General features: G+C 36.8%; 3 protein-coding genes across 3 annotated transcripts in view; 2 read left to right on the top strand and 1 right to left on the bottom strand.

The window, feature by feature from the left end:
* The window catches only part of Fili (Fish-lips), a 103,075-nt gene that overhangs the window by 65,481 nt on the left and 13,384 nt on the right, over positions 1-24,210 (bottom strand). The gene's annotated exons all lie outside the window — the stretch shown is intronic.
* LOC137575923 (cytochrome P450 6a2-like) lies at positions 11,647-13,451 on the top strand. Its single transcript, XM_068288700.1, has 2 exons — positions 11,647-12,766; positions 12,829-13,451. Exons 1-2 carry the CDS (start codon positions 11,683-11,685, stop codon positions 13,242-13,244), a joined length of 1,500 nt encoding a protein of 499 aa, XP_068144801.1. The 5' UTR covers positions 11,647-11,682; the 3' UTR covers positions 13,245-13,451.
* On the top strand, positions 21,234-22,428 carry PpN58A (Protein phosphatase N at 58A). The gene has a single exon (XM_068289324.1). It carries the CDS (start codon positions 21,369-21,371, stop codon positions 22,398-22,400), a length of 1,032 nt encoding a protein of 343 aa, XP_068145425.1. The 5' UTR covers positions 21,234-21,368; the 3' UTR covers positions 22,401-22,428.

Here is a 24,210-nt window from a genome sequence, read left to right on the forward strand (position 1 = left end):
CAATGGCAATACAAAAAAACCAACAAGAGCAAAACGGAAACCCATGCAGAAGGTAGAAAAAAGGCGGTAGTAGTAGAATCATAACCACAGATCTGCCTCAAGCCCCAGACGGGGCAAAGCTTCCAGTCAGCCACATGCCACACACACACACACAGACGCACACACACTCTAAACAAACACACCCATAGAGAAACTAAAGAGAAGGAGACCGTCGGCAAACGATTTGCCATTGATGATTAGGGGATTTGTTAATGCGCTTTTAATACACACAATACACAATAATCGGAGGCTACTGCTGCTGCCTTGCCTAACCCACAGAGATTCAACTGAGAGGGATTCTGAATCGACTGGCTTATCATCATCAAGCTTCTTTACCCAGTTCGACGACAATACAATTAATTATAAAAATTCGCTACAATTTATTTGCATTGCCGGGGAACAGACGCCTCCGCCACAGATCACTACACACAGATCTCCCACTCTCGTTTTCTCGTAACCCTATCCTGCACCTCCTTTCCATTCTGCGTCCGATCTCCCTTGTTGCTGCACTTAAGCCTAATTATGTTCGATTGTGGCCCATTGTTCACGCACCTTCCGTTCTGTCTCTTTCTTTCTCTGTCTCAGTCGGGAGATCGCAATCAGTCCGGTTAGCAGGCGGAGAACTGGAATTGGAACTGGAGCTGGAGCTGGAGTGGCTGGGGGAGTCATAAAAAATGCCCCAAACCCAAAGTTGAATTTGGCATTGTTTGTCTTGTGTGTGTGGCTGTGTTGCATGTGTCGTTTGTTGCCTATGTATCTTGTATGTTTTTGGGTGTGTTTTGCTTTTTCGGTTTCTTTTGTTGTGTCTTTAAATTATATGCTTTTAAAAAACGTTTAAGGATTAATTGGATTATGTGAAGTTTATGGTTTTTATTCTCTCTCTCTCTCTGTCTGATCTGCCTACTCTTTAATGGCAACTAGAAGTTTTTATTACATAAAAATCACTTACCTAGTAAGTATGTATAATAAATCTCTTTCTCTCTTTAATGGCATACAAATCTTTACGATTTAAGCCTACATTAAACATTTTTTGAACTCTTCAAGTTCGGCCATAGGAACCCGCACAGTTTTTTTTGTTCACTTCTTTTTTTTTTTTTTTTTTTGATTGCATTTTGATCGACGGACATAACAACAGAGTGTGTCTCTTCCCCCCTCCTCTTAGGAAATGTGGAGGAGTCCAGGCAAAGGAAAGAAACGAGAAATGAAACACAAAAAGCCACTCAGACCAAAACCAAAACCAAACCAAAACCGAGGCAAAAGAGCGTAACCAAATTCATAAACCGAAGCCGCTTAAAAAAGAAGAAATTGTAGAAGCAGAAGAAGAGGCCAGCCTAATCAGAGATAAAGCTTGAAGCGGTCGGCATAAGCCACAAAATAACAATACAGTGAGGCATGGCATAAGTGGAATTAGAGTATGTATATACACTTTTGAACATTTATTTCAAATGTTTAATATATTTCAATACAAATTTCTATTTGTGATTCCAACTAATTTTTGGATAGAACTTTTGAACCTAAACTTCCATTCGCTAAATCAGAATTTTCCTTAGTTTTTCTCTTCGAACAGAGAAGATGTCGAATACAAATTGGTCTTTAACATTTTACTAGACTTTCTCAAAAGTATTTTAAGATTCAAGAATCATTTATGCTTTTCAAAGCCTCAAAAAAGATATCATACAGCTAACTTTTCCTACATTAGATGTTGGCCCATCAATCTAAGCAAAGATACTGATATTAGATTGTAGATGGATATAAATAAATATGGATATAAACAAATAAAGCAGTTTGATAAATGATTTATATATAATGAAGCAAATTGAAAACTATGCATCTAGGTAGACTGAAATGTTTGCTCATTTCTCTGGTAGTTTACTGTAGTCCAAAGTTTGTTTTTTCTTTTGGCATAATCGATTTGATTGAAATGCCTGGCTTTTGCCTGGCTTTGTTTTTCAACATTATTCATCTCTCTTTCTACCTGGCAAACAAACTATCTATCTTTAAAACCAATCCAAAACAAAAAAGAGTAAGAGAAACACTCAAAATATGGGGGGTGGGGCCTAGAGGAGGTCAACAAAAAAAAAAAAATTGAGGAAAATGATTTGTGCGCATATTTCATCATTTCGATGCCTGTGTATATCTACTTGATTTTGGACTCCCAAAAACTTTATGCATTTCCATAGAAGAAATAGCCTCAGTCAATTCGTTTCATTTCATTTTGAATTTGGTACGCATTTTTGATAGAGATTTCTTTAGCTCTTCGTTTTTTTTTTTTTTGTTTTTTGGGTTTTTTTTCACAGAAATTTGCATTTATATTAAGTTTAGAGGGGGCGGAACGCAGATTGTAATTGCCTATGATTGATGTAAAGGAAAACAGAAAGAAAGAGAAAAACTAATGCGAAGACTTTCACCTTAAGTTGAGCTTAGCTTTAGTTTTAGACAGTCAGACCGACAGACAGTTATACTCCTACAGTGCAGGGGGGATTACTTTATCATTTCTGGAAATCTCCTTAGGCCTTTGTACGTGCCATAATTTTTCATGCCCCTTTGGCAATGATCCTCATCATCATCAGCAACAGCAACAGCAACATCATCCTCATCACTCGGTTCGGCATGATTGTCAGACGCCTTTAAAATTGGCATCTGAAATCTGAGAGCAGGGAACAAGCGAGACTCATCCTCATCTTCATCCTCAATTGCCATAAAACAGCCCACGGGCTCTTTGACTCTGAGCTCTGACTCTCTCTCTCTCGTATTGCTTATCAGTGTTGAATAATCTGACATTTTGAGTTTAAATGAGACTCGTCTTCAATTGAAAGCAAACTCCCAACTTCTGACAACTTTACTTTGACACATTTTGTAGGCAGATCGGTTTAAATGTACATATTCTCGGTTGAGTGTCAATCAATTGCATAAAGTCAATTTATAAGGTCAATATATATAGGAGTTAATTCCGTGCTCACTCACTGTCTGTAAGAAGATTTTCTTTCTGAACCTGCCCATATATACAAATGACTTTATATTTATTATTCATATATGTATACCATTTTCTCCTTCCTTCTTCCTTGAAAATAATCAGAACACAAACCTATAATTTGGTTTAACAAGTAAAACGCCTCTACAACAAAATAAAGTTGCCCAAAAGCGCCGCTTAAAATGCAGGAAAAACAAGAAAATAACAAAATTTGCGGCATAAATTTGCATTAAATTTTACTCTTAAAGACGGCGGCATTGTTCAGGCATCTTTTCATCATTATTATTATTGATTTTTATTTTCAATTGACTTGCCCCATAATCCTTCACCACAAGATGGGCGGGGGGTCACTTCCTTTCATTGACCATTGACTGACCTCAAGGTTAACCGACTTTGTGCCAACTTTATGTCTAGACTTTGAGTCGAAGTAGGCGTGACTGTGTGAATGTAATTAGCGTTTCAATTACAAGTAATTTGTGTTTACTACAAATTAAAAGGAGACCAAAAAACGATCTTTTGAAAACTTCATCTCTTCATGGACTTTAAATATGTAAATACAGAATCATTTCATTTGCCTCATTTTTAAATGCCAGACCAGGACAATAGCTTCTCTCCTGTGCAGAGTAGAGAAGAGCAGAGGAGCTGAAAAACCGCACCTAAACACATTTGGCAATTAAGCTAAAGTTACAGTGGTACGAGAGGGAGAAAAGCAAAGAGAAATGGAGATAATAGAGTAGGAAGGGGAGGAATTGGGAGATTCGTGGTAAAACCAAACGACAGGGCTCAGACACATGAGCGAGCAGGCTTCATTCAGTTGATATATATGGCCCAAACCGGGGACCAAAATTGTTGTTTAGAAACACAGAGAAAAAGAGATTCAAAAATGGGTAGAAAAAAATGGTAACAACATCAGGACCCAAAGGTTCGAACATGTTTAATGGCGTTATTTATGCGGGAGGAGCTCACATCTCCACCTCTCTCCCTGTCTCTCTGTCTCTTTCTATCTCTATCTGTGTGTAATTTGTCCAAAATGCGGAGTGTGTGATGGTAGAAGGTACTTGAACCTGAAAATTATTTACTTTCCATGCACACAGGGAACGAACGACCCCAAGGCTTTGCTTTGGCTAGACGCAAAAAAAGGCAGCCAACTTGAGGGGGGAGGGAGTTAGAAAAACGACAGGCAGAACGAGAGTTGTGTGGTTGGGAGTGGAGGGGGGTCTAGGGAATGGGGTGTCGTTATACGTGCTGTGAAGTTGAGAGAAAGAAAAAAAAGTGGCAACTATTTAATACGCGCGTCCTAGACATTTGTTCGGTATGCCTCATTCCTCATCCCACACTCGCTCCCATTTGGAGTGTGTGTGTGAAGTTTTTTCATTACGCTCACTCTACAATGTGTGCGCTTTTTGGGGTGTCCACATGGGCGTAGTCAGAAACTTCTTTTGGAGGCATTAAAAAGGTGCTTGAGGTCATTAAATGAAACTATCTCAATCTAATATACTTGTAACTTCTACTAAAAACATCTCATTGATATTTGCTATCTGCTTGGCAATCTATTTTGTTGGCTAACTGAAACCAAGTCCATTGTTCAAGCAATGAACTGTTGCTCTAGGCTCCCCATTGACTACGCTCCTGCTTATATGCCCACTGAGTAGGGGCAGCGGGGCTCAAGTGGCGCCCTCGCGTGCCATTTAAATGAAGCTGTTTTGGTTTTTTTCAACTTCTTGTTCATTTTTTTTTTCCTCTTTTGCTCCCTGTGTGTTTTTGTTTTGTTTGATATGCCTTTCGAGGAGGACAGAGAAGTGCTCTTTTGGCTCTGCATATTTCGTTTCTATCCCCATTCTCATTTTCCTTTTCTTTTTTTTTTGCTATTTTGGTCTGTCTGTCTTTTTGACTGGCTGTCTGGTATTTAATTTAAAACATTTTTTTTTATTCAGTTTCTATGGCTATAAAGGGGAGGAAGAGTAGCCTAATGGAAAAAGGAAATGCGAGACGATTGTTTGATTATTTGTAGTTATAATTTTTGTGAAATTCAACTTGAATTTTTTGGCTACAATTTTCTCTACAACTAATTGATTTTTCATGTTTTGTGTGTTGGGCCATGGTCGACGAAAAAAACAAGAAAAAAGGAAAAAAGAGTGGCAGGTAAATAACCAACAAGTTCAAAGCCACATAAATATATATGTATACGCGTAGACTGCCAGAGACAGGAAACAGGAATTGTCAACATAAAAAAATATATATATTGTATGTATGTATGTATACGAAATGAAAGCAAAGTAAACAAGTGAAGAGCAAATAAAATGTATAAAGCCTAGCTACGTGATAAACGCAACAGTTTCATGATCTAAACAAATTAGTCGCAAATTGCTGGGCGACAGAAAGAAAGAGAGAGAGAGAGGGAGAGTGAGTGAGAGGGGAAGTACATCAAATGGCCATAATAAATGATTAAATAAGCGTAATTATCACCTTCACAATATGATAGCACGCAAGGAAGGATTCCCTTCATATCCTTACTACATCTCATTCGCTCAGTACCTTTTTGTCGCCATGTGCACCAACATTAAAACAAAATTTTATTACTTTAATTACTTTATTTACATTTCGCAAAATAAAAACAAAAAAATAAAGAAAAGCAAAAAACAAAAACGCCGAGAATGAGAGGGGGCAAAAGTAGCTAAGAGGACACGGAAGTCACCCGTGTTGTGTGGCGCAAGGACAATTTATTTCCTTTGGGGAGGGTGTAGAAAATTTCACTGTCTGCTTGATGAGCAGCGACATGCAATGTGTTGAACTTAAGGCACATAATGTGCCATAGTATAACGGTACATTACCATAGTCATAATTTAATTAAAGCAAAAGCTAAAGAGAGAAAGAAAAGTACACACAAAAGCCTCACAGAGACTTACAGAGAGGTGACAACGAATGTTGGATACCCTTTCGAGTCAAAGTGGGTTTTATTCTTTTCTAGTGAAAGATTTAAAACATTTTCCTAGGTTCTTTTGATTACAAAATGAATGTCAAGGTTGTCAAGTGTATGCCATCCTCACTTAGGGTATAGAAAAGAAAATATTCTAAAGATTTTCCTTTTGGTATTCTCTCCTAATGACAGTTACAGACAATGTAAGCCTTGACATTAACAGAAAATGTATGTTTTATATCATCATCGGAGGATACTAAACAGACAAGGAAAATTAGCAATTAGAAGCAGCCACTGCTAACCTCTAAGGTTAACCTAATGGACAAATGAGAGAATTTCCGTTTCATTTCAGTGTAATCATAGCTTTAAATTGCTCAAGCTCTGGTTGATGAAGTCTAATTAAGTAAATAATTAGTTAATAGAAATAATTTATACATTGCCATACATCTTTTGGCATAACGTGAGAAGTTTGTAACTAAAGACAGACAAATTAGTATTATATACGCATCATATGCGTAGCAAAACGCGTTTTAAATGCGCTTTTAAAGACCCATCATCAATTTGGCCAAACAGAGTTGAATGAATGTATCATCATAACGATGATGATAATGATAATAACGCTGGTGATGATGATGATAATGAGCCAAATAGGCAGGTGGCAAAAACTTCCCTTTTCGGCTGAAGACTTTGATGTTTTATTGATGATGATTCGGGTGATTAGGCAAACCATTGAAACGCCCGACGAACGGAGAGGAGGTAAGCTCACAATTTCTTTCTTCTTTTTTTTTCAATGCTATGCAAATACTATATATTTCCATCATTAGCTTAGTTTAATTTGTATTTAATATTGTGCAAACTCATTAATCAAAATTGGAGTTTCAACCTAAAAAAAAATAAGAGAAACAACCACCTCGAGTTACATAAATACTAGAATAGCAAATATTTTCATTTGAACTGAGTAATTTGAACGAATTTGGCATTTGTTTGCCAACTCTGAAATTTTAATTAAAGTATTAAAATACAACAATTTCCAACGTAGAAGGATGGGTCAACAATTCAGTAGGTTTAAGATTAAAATACAGTCTTTGATGTAGGCTAAAGGCTTTCTATTACTCACAGCTCTTATATCAAAAGTGTTTGCTATGTTTCACTCGAAAAGTAACAAAGTCTTTACTTGCCAGTCTTTAATAAAATGTCTTAGTAAAAACGTTAGACTTTTTCATTAGAAGGTCAACCTTAAAGCTATTAAGGGAACAGTTTGTTAAGCTTTGTATTTTAAGTCGTAACTATATTCTACTAAGCCAAAGACTAGTCCACTAATATCAATCTACTTCTATATTTCGAGATTTTTCAGTATGAAACTTTAGCTCTTGCTTAACTGCTGCCAAACCGCATATATTTCCCACCCATATCAGTCATGGAGATGCATAAAAATAAGCTTTAATTGAGCCAAACAATTGTGTGTGTAAGTGGAGATCATCATCATCATCAACGCTTTCATCATTGATTGACTCTTTTTTCTGTATGTATGTGGGAGTCTGTCGGTTGAAAAGGCAATTCCGCACACTTGACACTGGTTCATGAATTTTTCATTTACATTCCATATGAAAATGCGTCAAAATTGAATTAAATCGATTGGCATCGATACGACAATACAGAAGGAAAAGAAGGGAGCATCGTGACTGGGTGATTACCAAAGGGCTTCGGTGGTTTTGGTTGGCCCATTCAAAGCATATTCTCTTGCATGTTTTTGGCATTTAATTGCACAGCACAAATTTTGCAATTAAAATTTATGAAATGATTCACGTGAATTTCACAAAATTCCAATGCATAAATTATTGTGAAAAGTTGCCCCCGAAAATGTTGAATGTTGTTTTGTATGTGTGTGTGTATAAATATTTGTTACTATTGTTTAAAATGTGCACAAATATAATGCAACAATCACGCAATATGCAAATGTTAGGCCTTCCCCCAGCCAATTGTTATTGGCAAATGGCAACAATTTTCAATTAACAATTATTTTTGCATTCATTGTAAGCGAGAGAGAGTGGAATGATTGCAAGGATTGGAGCTGGAGGTTGGCTGACTGATTTTGACATGGGGCCAAATTGAAATGTAATTGTTTTGTTGGCCTCGCTGTGCACCCTTACCAAACCACCTTCAATCAACCTTCCGTCTCGCACCCCTCTTCTTCTGCCCCCTTTTTTGTTGTACCCTTTGTTAATGATGCGCAGCCACAAAATGCCGTTTGCATATGCTACCAAAAATCCACTCCTCTTATATGTATGTATGTATTCCCTCATGGCATTCATCCAGTTTAAGGCCCTACATCAAAGGCGCATTTAAAATCAAAAACATAACTGAATGGCAAGCCCCTCCCCTAGAATGGGAGAATTGTGGGGGTGCTCGAATGGCTATGCTCAATGTAATTCTTGTACCTATATATTGATTGCATGCCCAAAACTCCTTTTTTTTGCCTATTGTTTTCCCCAATCGGGATTACTATCACGTGCAATAACCGTGCCCATTGCATTCGGTGAATTCCGTTTTATACAGAAGAGTGAGAGCTTGTACTCACTTGGAAAATGCGCTTGTTGCAGGTGAAAAGACTTACCTGAAAAGAGAGGGAAAAAGAGAGAAATATTGAAATATTGTTCACTTGATTCAGTAGGAGTATGAACTAGATCAATATTTTGAAAATCTAGTTGGTTTTTCTTAACCTCTTGCCTTACACACATATTCTTTAATCATAACCTAAACATAGTTATAAAAGGATTTAATTTATTAATGTTCTATTAATCATTAGAATTCTATATGTTATTCGCGCTGCGAGAGTTAAGGTTCTCATATATGAGAGTTTTCTGCGGCACTTTCAAAGATATTTTAAAAAAAGAACCTAAGTCCTTTAGTATTTTTATTTATTTACAAAAAATTTGATTAATTTGTCAATTTGTTGGGCAGAAATAAATGGATAACTAATCAAAAATGTAACAAATTCCGTAGAACTTCGAATAGAAACTAGTTGTGCTTTTCACCAACCCCACATATTTATTTATAATTAAAATATATTGCTGAATCAAGCATATAATTTCATTAAAATTTTCTGATCTTTGCATCATTCAAACTCAATTTCCCCAATTATTTATCTACTCTTGCCCACACACACACGTGTGGTAAATGAAGTATATCACCCACATAAATGACCAGAATTGATGGAAACATCCCTAAAAACGAATGAAACCATCTGTTCTTTTCAAGCACTTTTCTAACCCCTAAGTCGCTCAAAAAATGCATTTAATCATCGCACCTAATTTCAATTAAAGTGAAAAAATGTTAACGTAACAAAATAAACCCACACACATACATACATACACACACCCACACTCGTACGAACACAAATAATGGTAATTTGTAATTTTTAGGTATTTTCATTCTTTTCGGAGAGATGCCAACTCCCTGTAAAACAAAGTGAGAATGTAGCCATAACTCAAGGGTAGCCTCCATGTTTCGGTTCCTGTTGCTAGAAAGGACTCTCGTCTCTCATTCTGCTACTGCCTTTGCCTCTGACTCTTTAATGTTGCCAGGTGAGTGAACATTATTCATTACCCTAACCCAGACCTTAGCTCATTCCCTCCACCCACACCCATTTATACCCCCCCTTCCTTGCTAGACCATGTTATTATCCATTACATGGCAAGTAGAGAAAACAAAAAAAAAAATATATAGAGAAACATTCTCTGACTTAACGCATGATGGTAAACCTTCCCCCTTTTTGCCGAGTCTCTGGGCTTTTTCTCTCGCCATATTTTGTTGCCTTTTTAAGTATTATTAATTGTCTGACATGTCTGTGTTGTGCCGCAGGATATGTGTGTGACTCTGTTGGGGGGGATTCGGAGTTTTGCTTATTTGTCTTATGTCATGTGAAGCATTTGTTTTTTTTTTCCATTTTTGGATAAAAATCTAATTACAAAATTCATATTCTGTTTACCTTTCTTCGCTTAGCTTTACTCTATGGTTCAGTGAACTAATTTTGACTGTTTAATTTACCATAAAATGAAACGGAAAAGTTCATCTAACCTGAGCTAACCTAGTATCTAGATAGACACGCCCCCCGATTTTTTTTTAAGCTTGAACTTTCCAAGTCAAATTGAAGCCTTCTGGGGCCCGAAAGCAAAGCAGAAAAAAAAGAAGTTCAAGCCAAAATGTAACTGCGATTTACTGGTTCAATTTGTCTTTGGATGACGATGATGATGTCGATTGTAGCGGATTGAGGATTGCTTGCCCCATAGCCTGGGGGTTTTCGAAACCAAACCGATGATTTCATCGACGACGATCAACAACAATCGACGACCACGAGTGCCAATTGCATATAATTTTCCAAATTTATGTTCGAAATGTGCAGCAAGAGGAGAGGAAGAGAAAAAGACTAAAAGATTGACCAGTTCTGAAGTTCCAGTTTCCAGTTCCTATGCCTCCATAAGTTAACATGTTTATTTCCATTCAGTTCATAACTTTAAACAACTTTGCATACGGTATCTATCAGAGACCCTCGTCTGTTTCGTTTCTTGCTTGTTGTTGTGACATCTTAAGAGAGTCACTCTGATTAAATTTATGAGAACTCTTAAGTATATCAGGGATTTTGTTGCTAATTTATGCAATGAGCTTTCAGTCAGTTGTTGATAGGCGTTAAGTATATACATACATATAGATTACCCTTTGCTTTTGTTTAGTTAATGTCTTTATTTGGTTTAGAGAAAGGTCTTAACTGGTTTAGTTTGGATTTGTGGGCGAACAAAGTGCATTATAATCAATAATTATAAGGCTAAATATGTCTATTAGACTGATAGAAAAGTTTGAAGGAATTTTCTATTGATTTCATTAACGCAAAGAAAATTGAGGTTTGGCTTCTAACAAACTGACCCCCTGTCTCTCTCTCTCTTTCTTTTCTCCTTATTTCTATTTCACTCAAAGCTTCTACTCAACAAATATTTCTCTTTTTTGTGTGCTAAAACTCTTAAAAAATTACTACCAAAACCCACCAAACATATGACTAATGAAGTCTTATCTATTTTATAATACCTTCTACGTAGGTGCCAGTTAAATTAAATCATAATTTCTTTCAAAACAAATCGTTTTACAATCACCAACGATAATGTGAAAGTGTTAAGTCATGCTTAGAAGTAGTAATTCAATAATGTCGCTTAAATTGCCACAGGGAGGTGGTTTTTAAAAGGGTTTTCTCATTCTCACGTGGTAATTGAAAATGAAAAATTGGTGCTCTAAATAAAATTTCAAAATTGTTGTTCAAAAAAGAACAACAGAATGAGAACAATAAAATACATATTGGAGGCGATTCAAGTTCATATTAATCCGAAATAAACTCACGAAACAATATATTAACATTTGTCTATAGAAAAAGTTAGCTAATTGATATTCGAAATACATATAAAAGCTTACAAGATCGACCCCTTTTTTAACTAATTGCATTTCTCTCGCGCCACCTTTGTGTTTTTGTTCAGAGAGTTTAAACAATAAACACTGTCAATATTAAAAAAGAGCAAAGTTTAGTTTCCAAAGAGCAACTAAGAGAAAAACTTTCCGCTTGCAATACCATATAGTGTGGGGAAGATAAGGCCACTAATTCTCATTTCTGCCATATATACTGTATACGTATATAAATTAGAACCCCAATGCCCCATTCACATTCAGTTGTTCGTCAGTCTACCTACGATTGAGTCTCCCCCGGTTTTTGATCATGGCTCTTCTGTTGGGCTATGTCACGCTTGTTCTAATAGCAGCTCTCGCGGCACTTTTCTATTACTTTTTGGTCAACACTTATAGCTATTGGCAGCGACGCGGTGTGGTGCACGATAAACCGGTCTGGCTGAAGGGGAATTTACCTACTATAGGTAAAACCACAACGGTGCGAGAGCCGTTTCGTGAGTTCTATGCAAAGTATAAGGGTAAGGCCCCCTTTGGTGGCTTTTATTTTGCATTGAGAGAGGCAGCAGTGCTTTTGGATTTGGAACTTGTGAAATTGGTGATGATCAAGGATTTCAATAATTTTGCATATCGTGGCAATTTTTATAATGAACGTGATGATCCAATTTCGGCGCATTTATTCAATTTGGATGGTCCCGGTTGGCGTGAGATGCGTACGAAACTAACGCCCACATTTACCTCACTGAAAATGCATCAAATGTTGCCCACTGTGGTGGAAATTGGTCAACGATTCATTCAGGTGGTGGAGAAACAATTGCCAACTCAGGGTGGAGCATCTTCGGTGGAGATGAAGGATTTATTGGCACGCTTTACCACCGATGTCATTGGCAGCTGTGCCTTTGGCTTGGATTGCAATAGCCTTGATGATCCCCAGGTGGAATTCCGTCGGATGGGTAGCAAAGTATTCAGAGATCGTCGACATGGTCGTCTGGCCTTTGCCTTTATTCAAGGCTTTCCGAAGCTAGCGAAAATGATGCGCATGAAAGTGGCTCGTGATGATGTCAGTGACTTTTATATGCGAGTAGTTAAAGATACGTTGGATTATCGTGATAAGCATCATGTGCAACGTAATGATTTTTTCAACTTACTCATGGAATTGCGTAAAGAGGAGAATGGAGGTTTGACTTTCAATCAGTTGGCTGCCCAGGCGTTTGTTTTCTTTTTGGCCGGCTTTGAGACCAGTTCGAGTACCATGGGTTTTGCCCTATATCTACTGGCCCTGCATCCTGAAATTCAAGACAAGGCCAGAAAAGAAGTCAATGAGGTTTTCGCTAAGCACAAAGAGTTCAATTATGAGGCCATGAAAGAGTTGAAATATCTTCAACAGATACTTTATGGTAAGTAATTAACTGTCATTTAATTTTAACCTCATTTTTAATAAATCATTCCTTTCTTTTAGAAACGATGCGTAAATTCTCCATAGCTCCCATTTTGGTGCGCAAGGCTATTAATGATTATCCTGTGCCCAATTCTTCGTATGTCATAGAGGCTGGCACTGCTGTGGTCATACCCGTTGATGCCATACATCATGATCCTGAAATCTATCCTGAACCAGAGAAATTTGATCCTGAACGTTTCAGTTCTGAGGCCATTGAGCAACGTTCTTCAGTGGCTTGGTTGCCTTTTGGTGCTGGACCACGTAATTGCATTGGCTTGCGTTTCGGGGAAATGCAATCTATAGTCGGTCTTGGCATGCTGTTAAAGGACTTTAAATTCTCAGCAGCTAAGGAAACAGATATTCCCATTAAAATCAATAAGACTAGCTTTGTTTTATCTACCGAAGGTGGCATCATATTGAATGTTGAAAAGGTTTAGTTATCTTCAGACTAATTCTGAAGCTGTTGAATGTCTCGAGTTTAAGTATTTCATAGCATAAGTTATTACATTGAGTCAGTTGTAGATCTCTCAATTAGTAGATTCTCTAAAAAAACGTTTCCAAAGCGACAGAGCAAGTAAAAGGCAAGTGACGCCGGCATCTGCCTCATGATTTGTCACACAATAAATTATGCAATTTCACATGAAGATTAAGTTGGCGTGCCTTAGCTCAATCATCATCATCACAACTTTATGTGTACATCTTTTCTCTTCTTCCACAGTGTATGTATATATGTATATGTATATATTCTTCTCTGTTTACTATGGTGTATAAATAAGTAAATACTTGGTTGACTTTTAATGCTGATGAACCTGGAATTATCACATGCCATTTGATGGACTGCAAACACGCACAAGTCGAAGTTAGTCAGTCAGTTAGTATGCCACTTCAACTGCTCAATGGGTCTCCTCTCTCTCTCTCTCTCTCTTTCTCTCTCTGTGTGTGTGTGTGTGTGTGTCGAGTTGATAATCTCCATGACACTTTGATGAAATGCCTTGCTCTCTTATTTATGCTGGCATTGATAAATCGTCACAACTGACAAACAACAAACGAAAGTTCCTTTCCGCTCTGCACCTCAAAGCGCGCCTCCTTCTCCTCCTCACGACGAACTTCTCGCCTATTGTAAATGTCGCCACATTTCAAGTCTTGTGTTATCAATGTAGGCCTCCCATCTTTTGGTTCTTGAGTTGTCTTCATTTCATTGTTGTTCTACATATATTTACCAGACTCTCTCACTCTCTCTATCCCTTGGACATTGATTAATTTCATAGTTAATTTGTCAGCATTAATCAGTATTAACTTAAATGGACATCAACACGTACCAAAAAATTTCTTCAAGTTGTTTTTTTTTTTTTGCCCTCACATTTTCTATTGTTTTTTTTTTCCATGTTCAATGTTCTGTTTTAATTAATTTTTTGTTCTTTTTGCATATAATTTGACTTAGAGAGCTTATTGAAGCGTATTTTATCCATTAATTGTATAGGGATTTTCTTCAGAATGTAGATAATGAAGCAATTAGCCGAGTAGTTGAGCCTGACAGGCATTTTTTGTAGAGGTAAATCCAGACAAAATGAGGTGAAGGAAAAAATGGCTTATGCATAAGTCGTTAGCAGTTCAGGTCAAACGGAAAATAAGCTGTAGTCATCTCTTAATAAATCAAAGAAAAATAGTAAAGAAAATTAAGGATAGCTATCGCTTGTTAAATCAGGAAATACAGTTAAAGACATAGGCGGATCTAAAAGAATTGGGTTTATGAAACATATAAAGAAATTGTGTATAAACAAAATCGTTGTCACAAAACATACACATATACAATTCTTAAGTTACAGGGCATATGAAAAATTATTTATATGTTCTAAATGATGAAGTTTAAAGGGCGAAGGTCCCAAATTTCCCAGTTCTAGATCCAATAAGTTAAGAAGGAGCTGAAATTGCTTATGATTCCCAACATGTACAGGAACGTTTTTGCACAGTTATCAAAAAGAATGAAAACAAAGAGCGAGTTTTTTTTCTTAAAATTTTCAACCTATGTGAGCACAGCTTAGTTAAAGCACGTTTACTATTTTTTGAATCAACTGCTGGTCCCTTTTTATCAAGTTAAGTCACCGGCAGGGTTCGTCACAATTTAAATTTGTTCTTTAGGTATGAACCTTTTTTAAAGCCATTTTTTTAAATTTGCAGCGTAAAAGAGTTTGGCAACCCTAAAAACCTCTAACCCACAGTTGCTTGATTTCATTGTGGTTATGTGTATGTGCGTGACTCTTTGACAGTTCACACACACAGACACACGCATAGGCCTAGGCTCATTGGAAATGTTTGCCAAAGCCCAACACACAAAACAACGTTGAGCTTTAGGCACGTTTATGGGTTAAACAGAGCAAACATTAGTAGCAGAGTTGTGTATGTGTGTGTGTTTCCATGCTATTCCTACTCCTACTCCTACTCTCTTTCTAACCTCACTTTAGCTCACCTGATGCAGATGCAGGGCTTGCACTTAAGCGTGAGTAATGGGCAAACGAGTTGCGGCTATGCCGGCGAACTAATGCAACACGGCGAATTCAAGTGGGGAACATAACGGTAAACATGCTAAGCGGTTTTTGTCGGTACAGCAACAGAAAAAAAAAAAACACAGGCGAAGCCCTTTTAACCGCACACATACACGCATCGAAGTCGTAAGTGAGTGAGTAAAAGGAGAGATGGCAAAAAGTCAACGGGCGGAAAAAAGTGTTTGCCCAAAAAAAAAAAAGACGACAAAAAGATGCCCGTGACGTGTGTGGGGATGGGAGAAAAATGCAAACACTTTTACTACCACTAACATTCGGGGTGAGTTTTTCTTCTTCGTCCTCTTACTTCCTTCCTCTATGGTTTTTATTTTGCGGTTTTACTTCAACTGTCCGTGCTCCTACTCCCGGACTCGGGCTCCATCCCATCTCCAGCTCCTGTCGCCTGCCCAATTGACGGGCTACTTGACATTTGCTTCTCTTGCTAACTGTTTACACAACGAGCAAACACTCACAAAACTAAAGAAAGAACGATGGGGCAGAGTAAACAGTAGAAAAAGAAGAAAAAGCAGCAAAGTAAAAGGCAACTGTGGCAACCCTGCTCAGTACTTCCTATTCTCCATCCTGCCCTTTCTCATGTCCTTATCTTCGCCTCCCTTTCTTTTACTCACTGACTGCAAAAATATTATTTTAGCGTGTGAAAAGTGTAAAGTGCTATAATGTTTGAAAAATGTATAACAATTTCCTCCTCAAATCCACCACCCAAACACACGCTCTGCCTCTTCGTCCTCTCTCACATGACTGTGCCTAGCTCTTGGACGTTCATCGACTTGGTTTCGGGACTTAACTTGACTTGACTTGGCTTTTTAGCAAGAGAAAAAAGCAGAAAAAAAAGAACGACAGGAACTGTACAAATGTTATGCTTCATTTTGTTTGATTTAAGCTGATCAAGTGTTGTTGCACTTGCTTACAGTTAGAGTTTCTTCACTTAGCCACCCATCATCATGAAAACCACCCACTAACATTTCCATTGTTTACACTTATGTTGGTTAAGTGCAGACCACAAAAAAGGTGAAGAAAATGCGTCTGATGTTTGGCTGATGGCAAAACAAATCTTTTAGAAACCAAAACACGCTTGTTAGGGAACAAACATAAAACTAAATTTGGTGACGTTGATATTTCAAATTATGAGTGACGCAGTTTTCCCTGCACTTCGTTAACCTCTCACGTTTCTTCAATGCAGCGTGTGAAATTTGTCGCCATAATTTCTCACACTCAAACTGTTTCAATAGGGTATACTTAATTTATAGAGAAGCTTGTAATATTTACATATTTGTCCTTTTATAAGTCGATTTGTTATATTTTCACAATATTTCCATACTTTCTAAGTGATCCAAATGGATTCTTGGTGTAAAATGTTCGTGTTGATGAAATTAAGAGGTTGAAATTCAGTATCAGCAACTGAAAGAGAACCATTTTAGACAGAAAGAGACTTAATTTTTTTCAAAACTCATTGTAAGGAGACTGAATTCAAGTAGTGGAAAAAAAAAGAAAAACAGAATATGAAGGGAGGATCCTTTTCTTTTGCTGATGTGATGTAATTGATCCCCAAATAAGAGTAATCTGGCTTATTTCCACTATATATATTCTAAAATTTTAAAGGTCACAATTAAAAATATTGATTTGAAAACCAACTTTATTGTTGTTTTGAATATTTACTCCAAGTTGAATGAATCCTAAGTGTAGGCATCCCAATAAGAAAAAAAAAAATCGAAATAAATTAATAACAACGATCGTAAAGTGTATTTAAACTTCGATGGCAATAAAGTCTATTCAACCACTGACCCTAAATTACATTTACGATCAGTTTCCCCCTTGTCAGAGAGGAAATACCAAAAACCCACAAAACATTCAGACATACTAAATATGGAACATTAAAAACCATAAATATTAAAACATAAAAAAATAACCATAAAAAATCCAGAATACATGAACAACATGCCGACTCTAACAACAACAACAAGAACAACAGAAAATCGAGCACAACTTCTACAATGGATGGCCGGAAAAAAAAAAATCTATTTAGAGAGTTTAAATCAATTTCCCTAGCAATGAAAACAGCTGGAGTTCTAGTAAAAATGTTTTTTTTTTTTTTTTTTTTTGGAAAATGCCACACAACACGTTGTGGATGCTGCTGCTGTTGCTCCCTGCCGCTGCCGCTGCTACACAATTAGTCACAATAAAAGCCAGAAGATGGAAAACCAATTTCCTAGGCCTTATCGAAAATGCATTTCCATTTTACAAGAACTTTTTCCTCAATGTATATTAAAAATCAATGAATAAATAAACAAAAACCACAAAAGGCATCTGTGTCGGCTTTTGTTTTGTAGTGAAAGAAAAATCTCAGAATTCGATTCGAGTTGATTTATATTTTGTTGTGATTGTTAGCCGTGTGAAGAGCAACAGCTAAAAAGCTTTGGCGGCAGACAGTCCATATAGATACAGGTGCAAATGGAGGGATGTAGGGATGGAGAGACCCCAAATGGACAACATTTTCTTTTCTATGCATTTGAGGGTAAAACAATTGAAAATGTCCACGTTTGTCGAACATAATTACAATGCCAACAAACTAAATTGCGGGGTCAGGGTTAAACAGGATTGTATCAGATATTTGGTTAGATATGTGGGTTCCCCCAGTGTGCTCAATGTTTGTCACTTCATTCAATGTGTTAATTAGTCAGCCCGCAAAAATCATCATCAACATCGACGACATCGACATCGAAATGGCATGTCGAGAATTATGAAATGACATGCCACACCCCTCATAGACTCCCTTTTATAGCCTACGAAATGTTAATTAAGGTTTGTTTTTTTTTTTTTTTGTATTTTGGTTTTCTGAACATGTGTAGATAATGTTTATATAGATGTAATCGGTGCCACTTCTATTTGGTGTAGTAATGTGCCTGTAGGGGGTTAAAGGGAAATTCAATATTTATGACATTATTTCTTCTTTCACCCCCCACACACGACGACATTCGAATCGTAGTCAATAAATATTTAATTGATTCTGTCATGTGACATATGATATTAATTAGAATTTTGATTGATGGCTATTGAAAAGTAGCTAAAGGAATGGTAGAAATTTGATACTAGAACTGATTTAGTATCGTTTAAATATATCCTAAATAAAAGCAAAGTATGAAATATTAACAAAGTCAAGAAGTTACACGTCTTATATTAATATTAGGTATTAAATTATTGTATTTCTTATAGGTTTATCAAGTCTATTTGCTAGAACACTTGCTAAAGGCTCAACCATTCACAATGATCTATAATTTCTATGAAAATTTAACTATAAACAAATAGTTAAGTAAAGGATAATACTATTAGAAAGGGAGCTATTCTTGTAGTTTTGAAAATTATAAATATTAGAATGTTTTTTTTTATCGAATAAGATTATTCCATCTAATTTAATAATTCTAAAGATAAATTCTCCTACAACACAGGAGGGACCTGTTTTCAGATTAGGTTAAATTAACATACTTCAACTTAAAGGATATCTCTAAGCCAAAATCTAAAGATAGCTTTGTATTTTTATTCTCTGACTGTAATGATTAACAGCAAAGTCTTTTAGTCAACGATCCATAAAGATATGACAAGCTTTTAAGTGAAAATTCCTTTAAACTATGTAATTTCCTTTTCAGGCCTCTATTTTAGTAGAGTAATGATGCATAATGCATGGTTAGGTGCATATATCTTTATAGTTTGAGTTTCAAGTTAAATATGTAATTTATTAGTTTATTTCGTTTATGACTCTGTTAAAAGTTAAAAGCTTTTCATATTGGATTACTTGAAATCTAAGTCGGCATCGGTCAGAGAGACGAAAGAGGGAGACAGAGATAAGCACTTGTCATTTGTACATGTTCCCACCGTTGCATCGGTCAGCTGGCAGGGGGCCCTGCCCCCACCCCCTTTGCTCTTAATGTTTTCTCTTCCCCCGCCGACGACGGGACACATCATATTTTGTTTTTTTTTTTCTCTCTGTTTCTGCTCATATAAACAAATAAAAACCCATTAAGAGCTACCGCATTGATGTGTGGCAGTGATTAACATTAGAGAGAGTAAGATGGGGAGAGACTGTGTTTGTCAGAGACGGGGGGGCAGTAGGCGGGGGAAATGCAAGAAAGTAGCGGCAAGCAATTAACAACTACAACCACAAACAAAAAAGAACAGCAGTCTCTCACACACTCACTCTCTTGCTCCCTCTCTTGCATTATCTTTCACATGTGTGTGTGCGGGCTAGGCCTGCTGAGGTCGGACAGATAAGGCGGCAGTGGCAGCGACGCGTCGCGACGTCGGCAGAGCAACTGCATTCATTAGATAGGCAAAGCAAAGCGCAGTTGAATCAGCTCAGCATCCAGCTGTGTTTACTCTTCCCGCTTGCTGTCCCATTCGCTCACTTTGTCTTTCTTTCTCTTTGCCCTTCTTTGCTTATTTTGGCGAGAGAATTTCGTGTGAAATATTTTAATATTTGCGGGCGGAAAGTGTCAATTGTGTATGTGGGTAAGAACCAAAGTCAAACTCCTTCCCACTCTCTTCCTTTCTTTAGTCTTCGGATTTCGCAGAATGATTCTCGCTGCCCCTCCCCGCTCCGCACTTGTGTCACATGCTCCTAAAATCAACAAAACGCAGCCTCTCTGCCTCTCTTTCTGAATTGTGTTGTGACACCCAAAGAGTTGCAGTTAGCGAAATGTTTAATGAGTGGCAGACAGCATCAGCAAATTCTGCATCTGCGGTAGGTTCCTGTTAAGATTTCCTGGAGCGCAAAAAGGGTGGGCCCCATCCCCCAACCCCTCATTTTGCCCTTAACCACTCACAAATGTGTCAGCTGTCAAAGCCAAAATCTGAAGTTGTCTTTGTATTTTTATGTGTTTGCAGTGGTTTACGGGGAGAAGGAGTTCTGGGTGGTGCAAAATAGTAGATGGTGATGGGGGGGATTGAGAGGGGAGATGAGCTCATAAAGCCGCCGGGCAAAGTGTCCATTATGTTGATTTGAAAAATAAAAGCAACGGATGTCATGGCTCACACAAAGAGAGAGCGAGCGAGAGAGAGACACACCAAACGGGAGCGGGTGTGTTTCGAATGAGTGGGTGACAAAATGGGGAAGTGCGAAGTGTGGTGAGGGAGGGGTAGGGGAGGAATGAAATTTGGCTGATTGAAAGACAGTTATGTGCTTTGTGACGTTTCATTGTTAGTTGAAGATTTGTAAAACTGTAACTTTCTCTCTGTGCAAACGAGAAGGGAAATGAGAACTGACTTAGAAGTTGTCAATCAGCGATAAGAAATGAAGCAAACAACAACAACAAAAACAAGGGGGTAGGAGGAAAGGGGAAGAAATTGGGTTGAGAAATCTCCAAATGCAAACAAACATGTGTAAATGATTGTAGATAGTCAAAAAAAAACCCTCCAAATTGAACTAGTTCCTTAAGTAATTCGAACAAGTTATGGAAGACAATGTTGGTCTAAGAGACCTTAACTCAGCCTTAAACTTTATTTGTGTTATAAGCTAAGTTTTATTTCCCAAACAAAGCAAAGCATTTAAGGCACTTTCCTTAGTAGCATTTTAGCATTTTATCCGTTAAAGTCTTTTAAATAACTAGTTCCATTAAATATATCATTATTGAAAAGAAATTTGCTAAAAGTTCTTAGAGCATACCTTATGAGGACCACTCCTCAGAAGTTTTTGCTTATAAGGTACATAAGTTATTGTGATCACTTTACAGCCAAAATTATTCCATTGCAAATAAGTTCATTTTTCAATAGTTCAAACTGTCCCACAACAAACCCAAGAAACAAGTTTTTAATAATAAAATAAATTATAAATCTTTCAAGTTCTCATTGATTAAAATGTATCATAACTCATCTAAAGCTTGAAAAAAAATCAGAAATCACTAAATTCAATTTCACAAATTTCATTTCTATTATTTTGAAATATTTAACAACGATTTTACAATCAACTAGACAAATTTTGAAAGTGGAAATTAAAGAAATCATTTGAAACCAATGAAGAGCATGAAGAAGCACCATCGAAATGTCACCCCGAAAACAGATGATGAATCCTTTTCGATCTACAAAAGTCCCCAGCAGGAATCTCGACGAAGTTCTGGGATCTGTGATCAAATTACTAATTTAGATGATATTATAGAACGATTGCTTCAAGCACCAACTAATTTTTCAGGAGCTAATCTCCATGAATACGAAATATCCTATGTGTGTATATTAGCACGAGAGATATTGCTAGCTCAGCCCTCACTTTTGGAGCTAGAAGCTCCTGTCAATGTGCTCGGTGATATTCATGGGCAATATTATAATTTGTTAAAATACTTTAACTCAACAGGTTATCCACCGTTGACAAAATATCTTTTCCTTGGCGACTATGTGGATCGGGGTAAGAGATCCATTGAGACGCTCACATTGCTGTTGGCCTACAAGGTGCGTTATCCAGACAAGTTCTTTCTACTTAGAGGCAATCACGAGAGCTCTAGTCTGAATTTAGTCTATGGCTTCTACGATGAGTGCAAGCGACGCTACACGATCAAATTGTGGCGAACATTTGTCGATTGCTACAATTGCTTGCCTCTGGCGGCAATCATCGATAGAACAATCTTCTGTTGCCATGGCGGACTTAGCCCAAGCCTCTTTGACATGGATCAATTACGTAACATTGAAAGACCCTGCGATGTGCCAGAAACTGGTATAATTTGTGATATTCTATGGTCTGATCCCGATGCCGCACGCTTCCGTTGGGGTAACAATGAACGTGGAGTTAGCTATACCTTTGGTGCGGATATAGTCAGTGCGTTTCTCTTGCGGCATGGTTTCACATTGATTTGCCGTGCCCATCAGGTGGTCGAAGATGGTTATGAATTCTTTGCCAAGCGTCAACTGTTAACCATATTCTCGGCTCCCAATTATTGTGGGGAATTCGATAATGCTGGCGCCATGTTGTGTGTCGATAAAAATCTTCTATGTACATTTCGTATACAAAAACCATACAAAAAAAACCATCCAGAAAGTCAAGAAAATAAAAAATAGACGATGTGTATATATATATAAAACTAAATGGTTAAGGTTCTTGTGTAGTTGAGGTCGGGAAATCTTAAAAAATAATCAATGAAAGGTTTAAATTTCAAAATGTTAAAGAATGAATCGAAGAATCAGACATATATATGTACACCAAGGGCATGGACGGATCCATAGCCAAGGCGAAATAAAATTCTATATAATTTAAGAAAAACTTCCATGTAAAGGAAACCAGTCAGGTCCTTTGATATTTTAATTATTCTATCAAATATTTTAATTAATATTGATTTGTTTTTTTTTGTTTTTATTTTATTTTTAATGACCGAAAGTAATTTACCAAAGTCTTGATTAAACAAAATTTTATAAATGAAATAATTTATTTTACACCATATTTTTTTTTTTTTCCCAGTTAATCATTAATTCTCATCTAGACAGAGTCATAAAAGGAAATTAAAGTATTTGTACTAGCAAAAAAAGGGGAAAAAAGAACTGAAAATAATTACTAAAATGCATTAAACAAACAGGCAAATTGGTATAAATGCATATGAAAAAGTGAGAATATAGAGAGAGAGAGATTGGTTAAAGGGGGAGGAGATGTGGAGAAAAGGAGAAATTAAATGACAATGCAAATTGCAAAGGGAATAAATTAATGGCAGTCCATTTGTGCGAAATGATGACACAAAGTGGCCATTATGCTAATTTGTATATGAGTATATGGCAAATTGTTTGCTCTATAAGATATTATATTGTTGCATGCAGATAAATACATGCATGTGTGTGTGTGTGTGTATGTTTATATAGATAGATCGAAATACCTTGAACTAAATACATATTATATGCAATCAAATGATATTTGAATGGAGTGACAAAAGTGTATTAAAAGTTTAGAATGTCCTGTTTATTTTGAAGTGAGTGCGTGAATTTGAAGTTTATTGCAAGGAAATTAATTGTTGGCTTTTAATGATGAGAGAGTTTATGTAAGTTTATATTTGATAAGATGATAAGATGTTCTTAAATATCTAACAAACCACAAAAGACTTAAGTTTGTCGTGGAACAAGAATCATCACATTGTGATCTAATCTTGGGAGAACGTAAAAAACTAGTTGTTGAATCTATTTTTTAGAGCCTTTAACACTAAAATCATTTTTATTTCATTACATTATAATCTATATTAGGTACTAGTTTACTTGTTTAACTTGAGAACTAATGCTAACGCAAAGCCTTAAAATCAAAATTAATTCTGTGATTTCTTGTGGTCATCCATCTAATTTATTTTTTATAATTTATAGAGTTTTTTTTTAGAGATATTTCATCTGCTATTTATGAGTGGCTTTGTCTGCTGATGATGAAACTTCCTTCTTAAAGTTAACCCCTTAAAGGAAAAACATTTACAGTATTGAGGCAAAAGACAAATAAACGTATGTGTGACCAAAAGTGACAAGAGACATTAACCCAGCCTCAAAGACACAACTCGAACCCCTCTCAAATAAGACAAAAATGAAGGAAGAAAGAAAAAAGAAAAGCAAAAAGCTAAACCAGACTAGGACATAGACAGAAACAAACATAAGCTGAAATATCCACAAAACTAATCTGGCAAAAGGACATTTGGACAGACCGAAAGACCGACAGACAGGCGTTGTGGGAGCGATGATGCAAGGAGCAAGGATTTACATATTAAGCCATTTTTAATTTACGACTTGCCAAAAAGCTGCCAGTCCAGGCAAGACTTTCCCTCCTGCCCATCTCGCTGAGCTCCTGCCCTATGCCTGACTAAACACAAGATAACAAACGAAACAAGAGCAAAGAAAATGAAATGAGGAA

This window comes from Drosophila tropicalis, unplaced genomic scaffold (assembly GCF_018151085.1).
Source record: "Drosophila tropicalis isolate 14030-0801.00 unplaced genomic scaffold, ASM1815108v1 contig_593, whole genome shotgun sequence".
Taxonomy (NCBI): domain Eukaryota; kingdom Metazoa; phylum Arthropoda; class Insecta; order Diptera; family Drosophilidae; genus Drosophila; species Drosophila tropicalis.

Bases quoted from the DNA above. Each gene is read 5' to 3' on its own strand.
- PpN58A (XM_068289324.1), top strand. From the start codon at position 21,369: ATGAAGAGCATGAAGAAGCACCATCGAAATGTCACCCCGAAAACAGAT.
- LOC137575923 (XM_068288700.1), top strand. From the start codon at position 11,683: ATGGCTCTTCTGTTGGGCTATGTCACGCTTGTTCTAATAGCAGCTCTC. The intron at 12,767-12,828 runs GTAAGTAATTAA...CCTTTCTTTTAG, and splicing joins TCTTCAACAGATACTTTATG to AAACGATGCGTAAATTCTCC.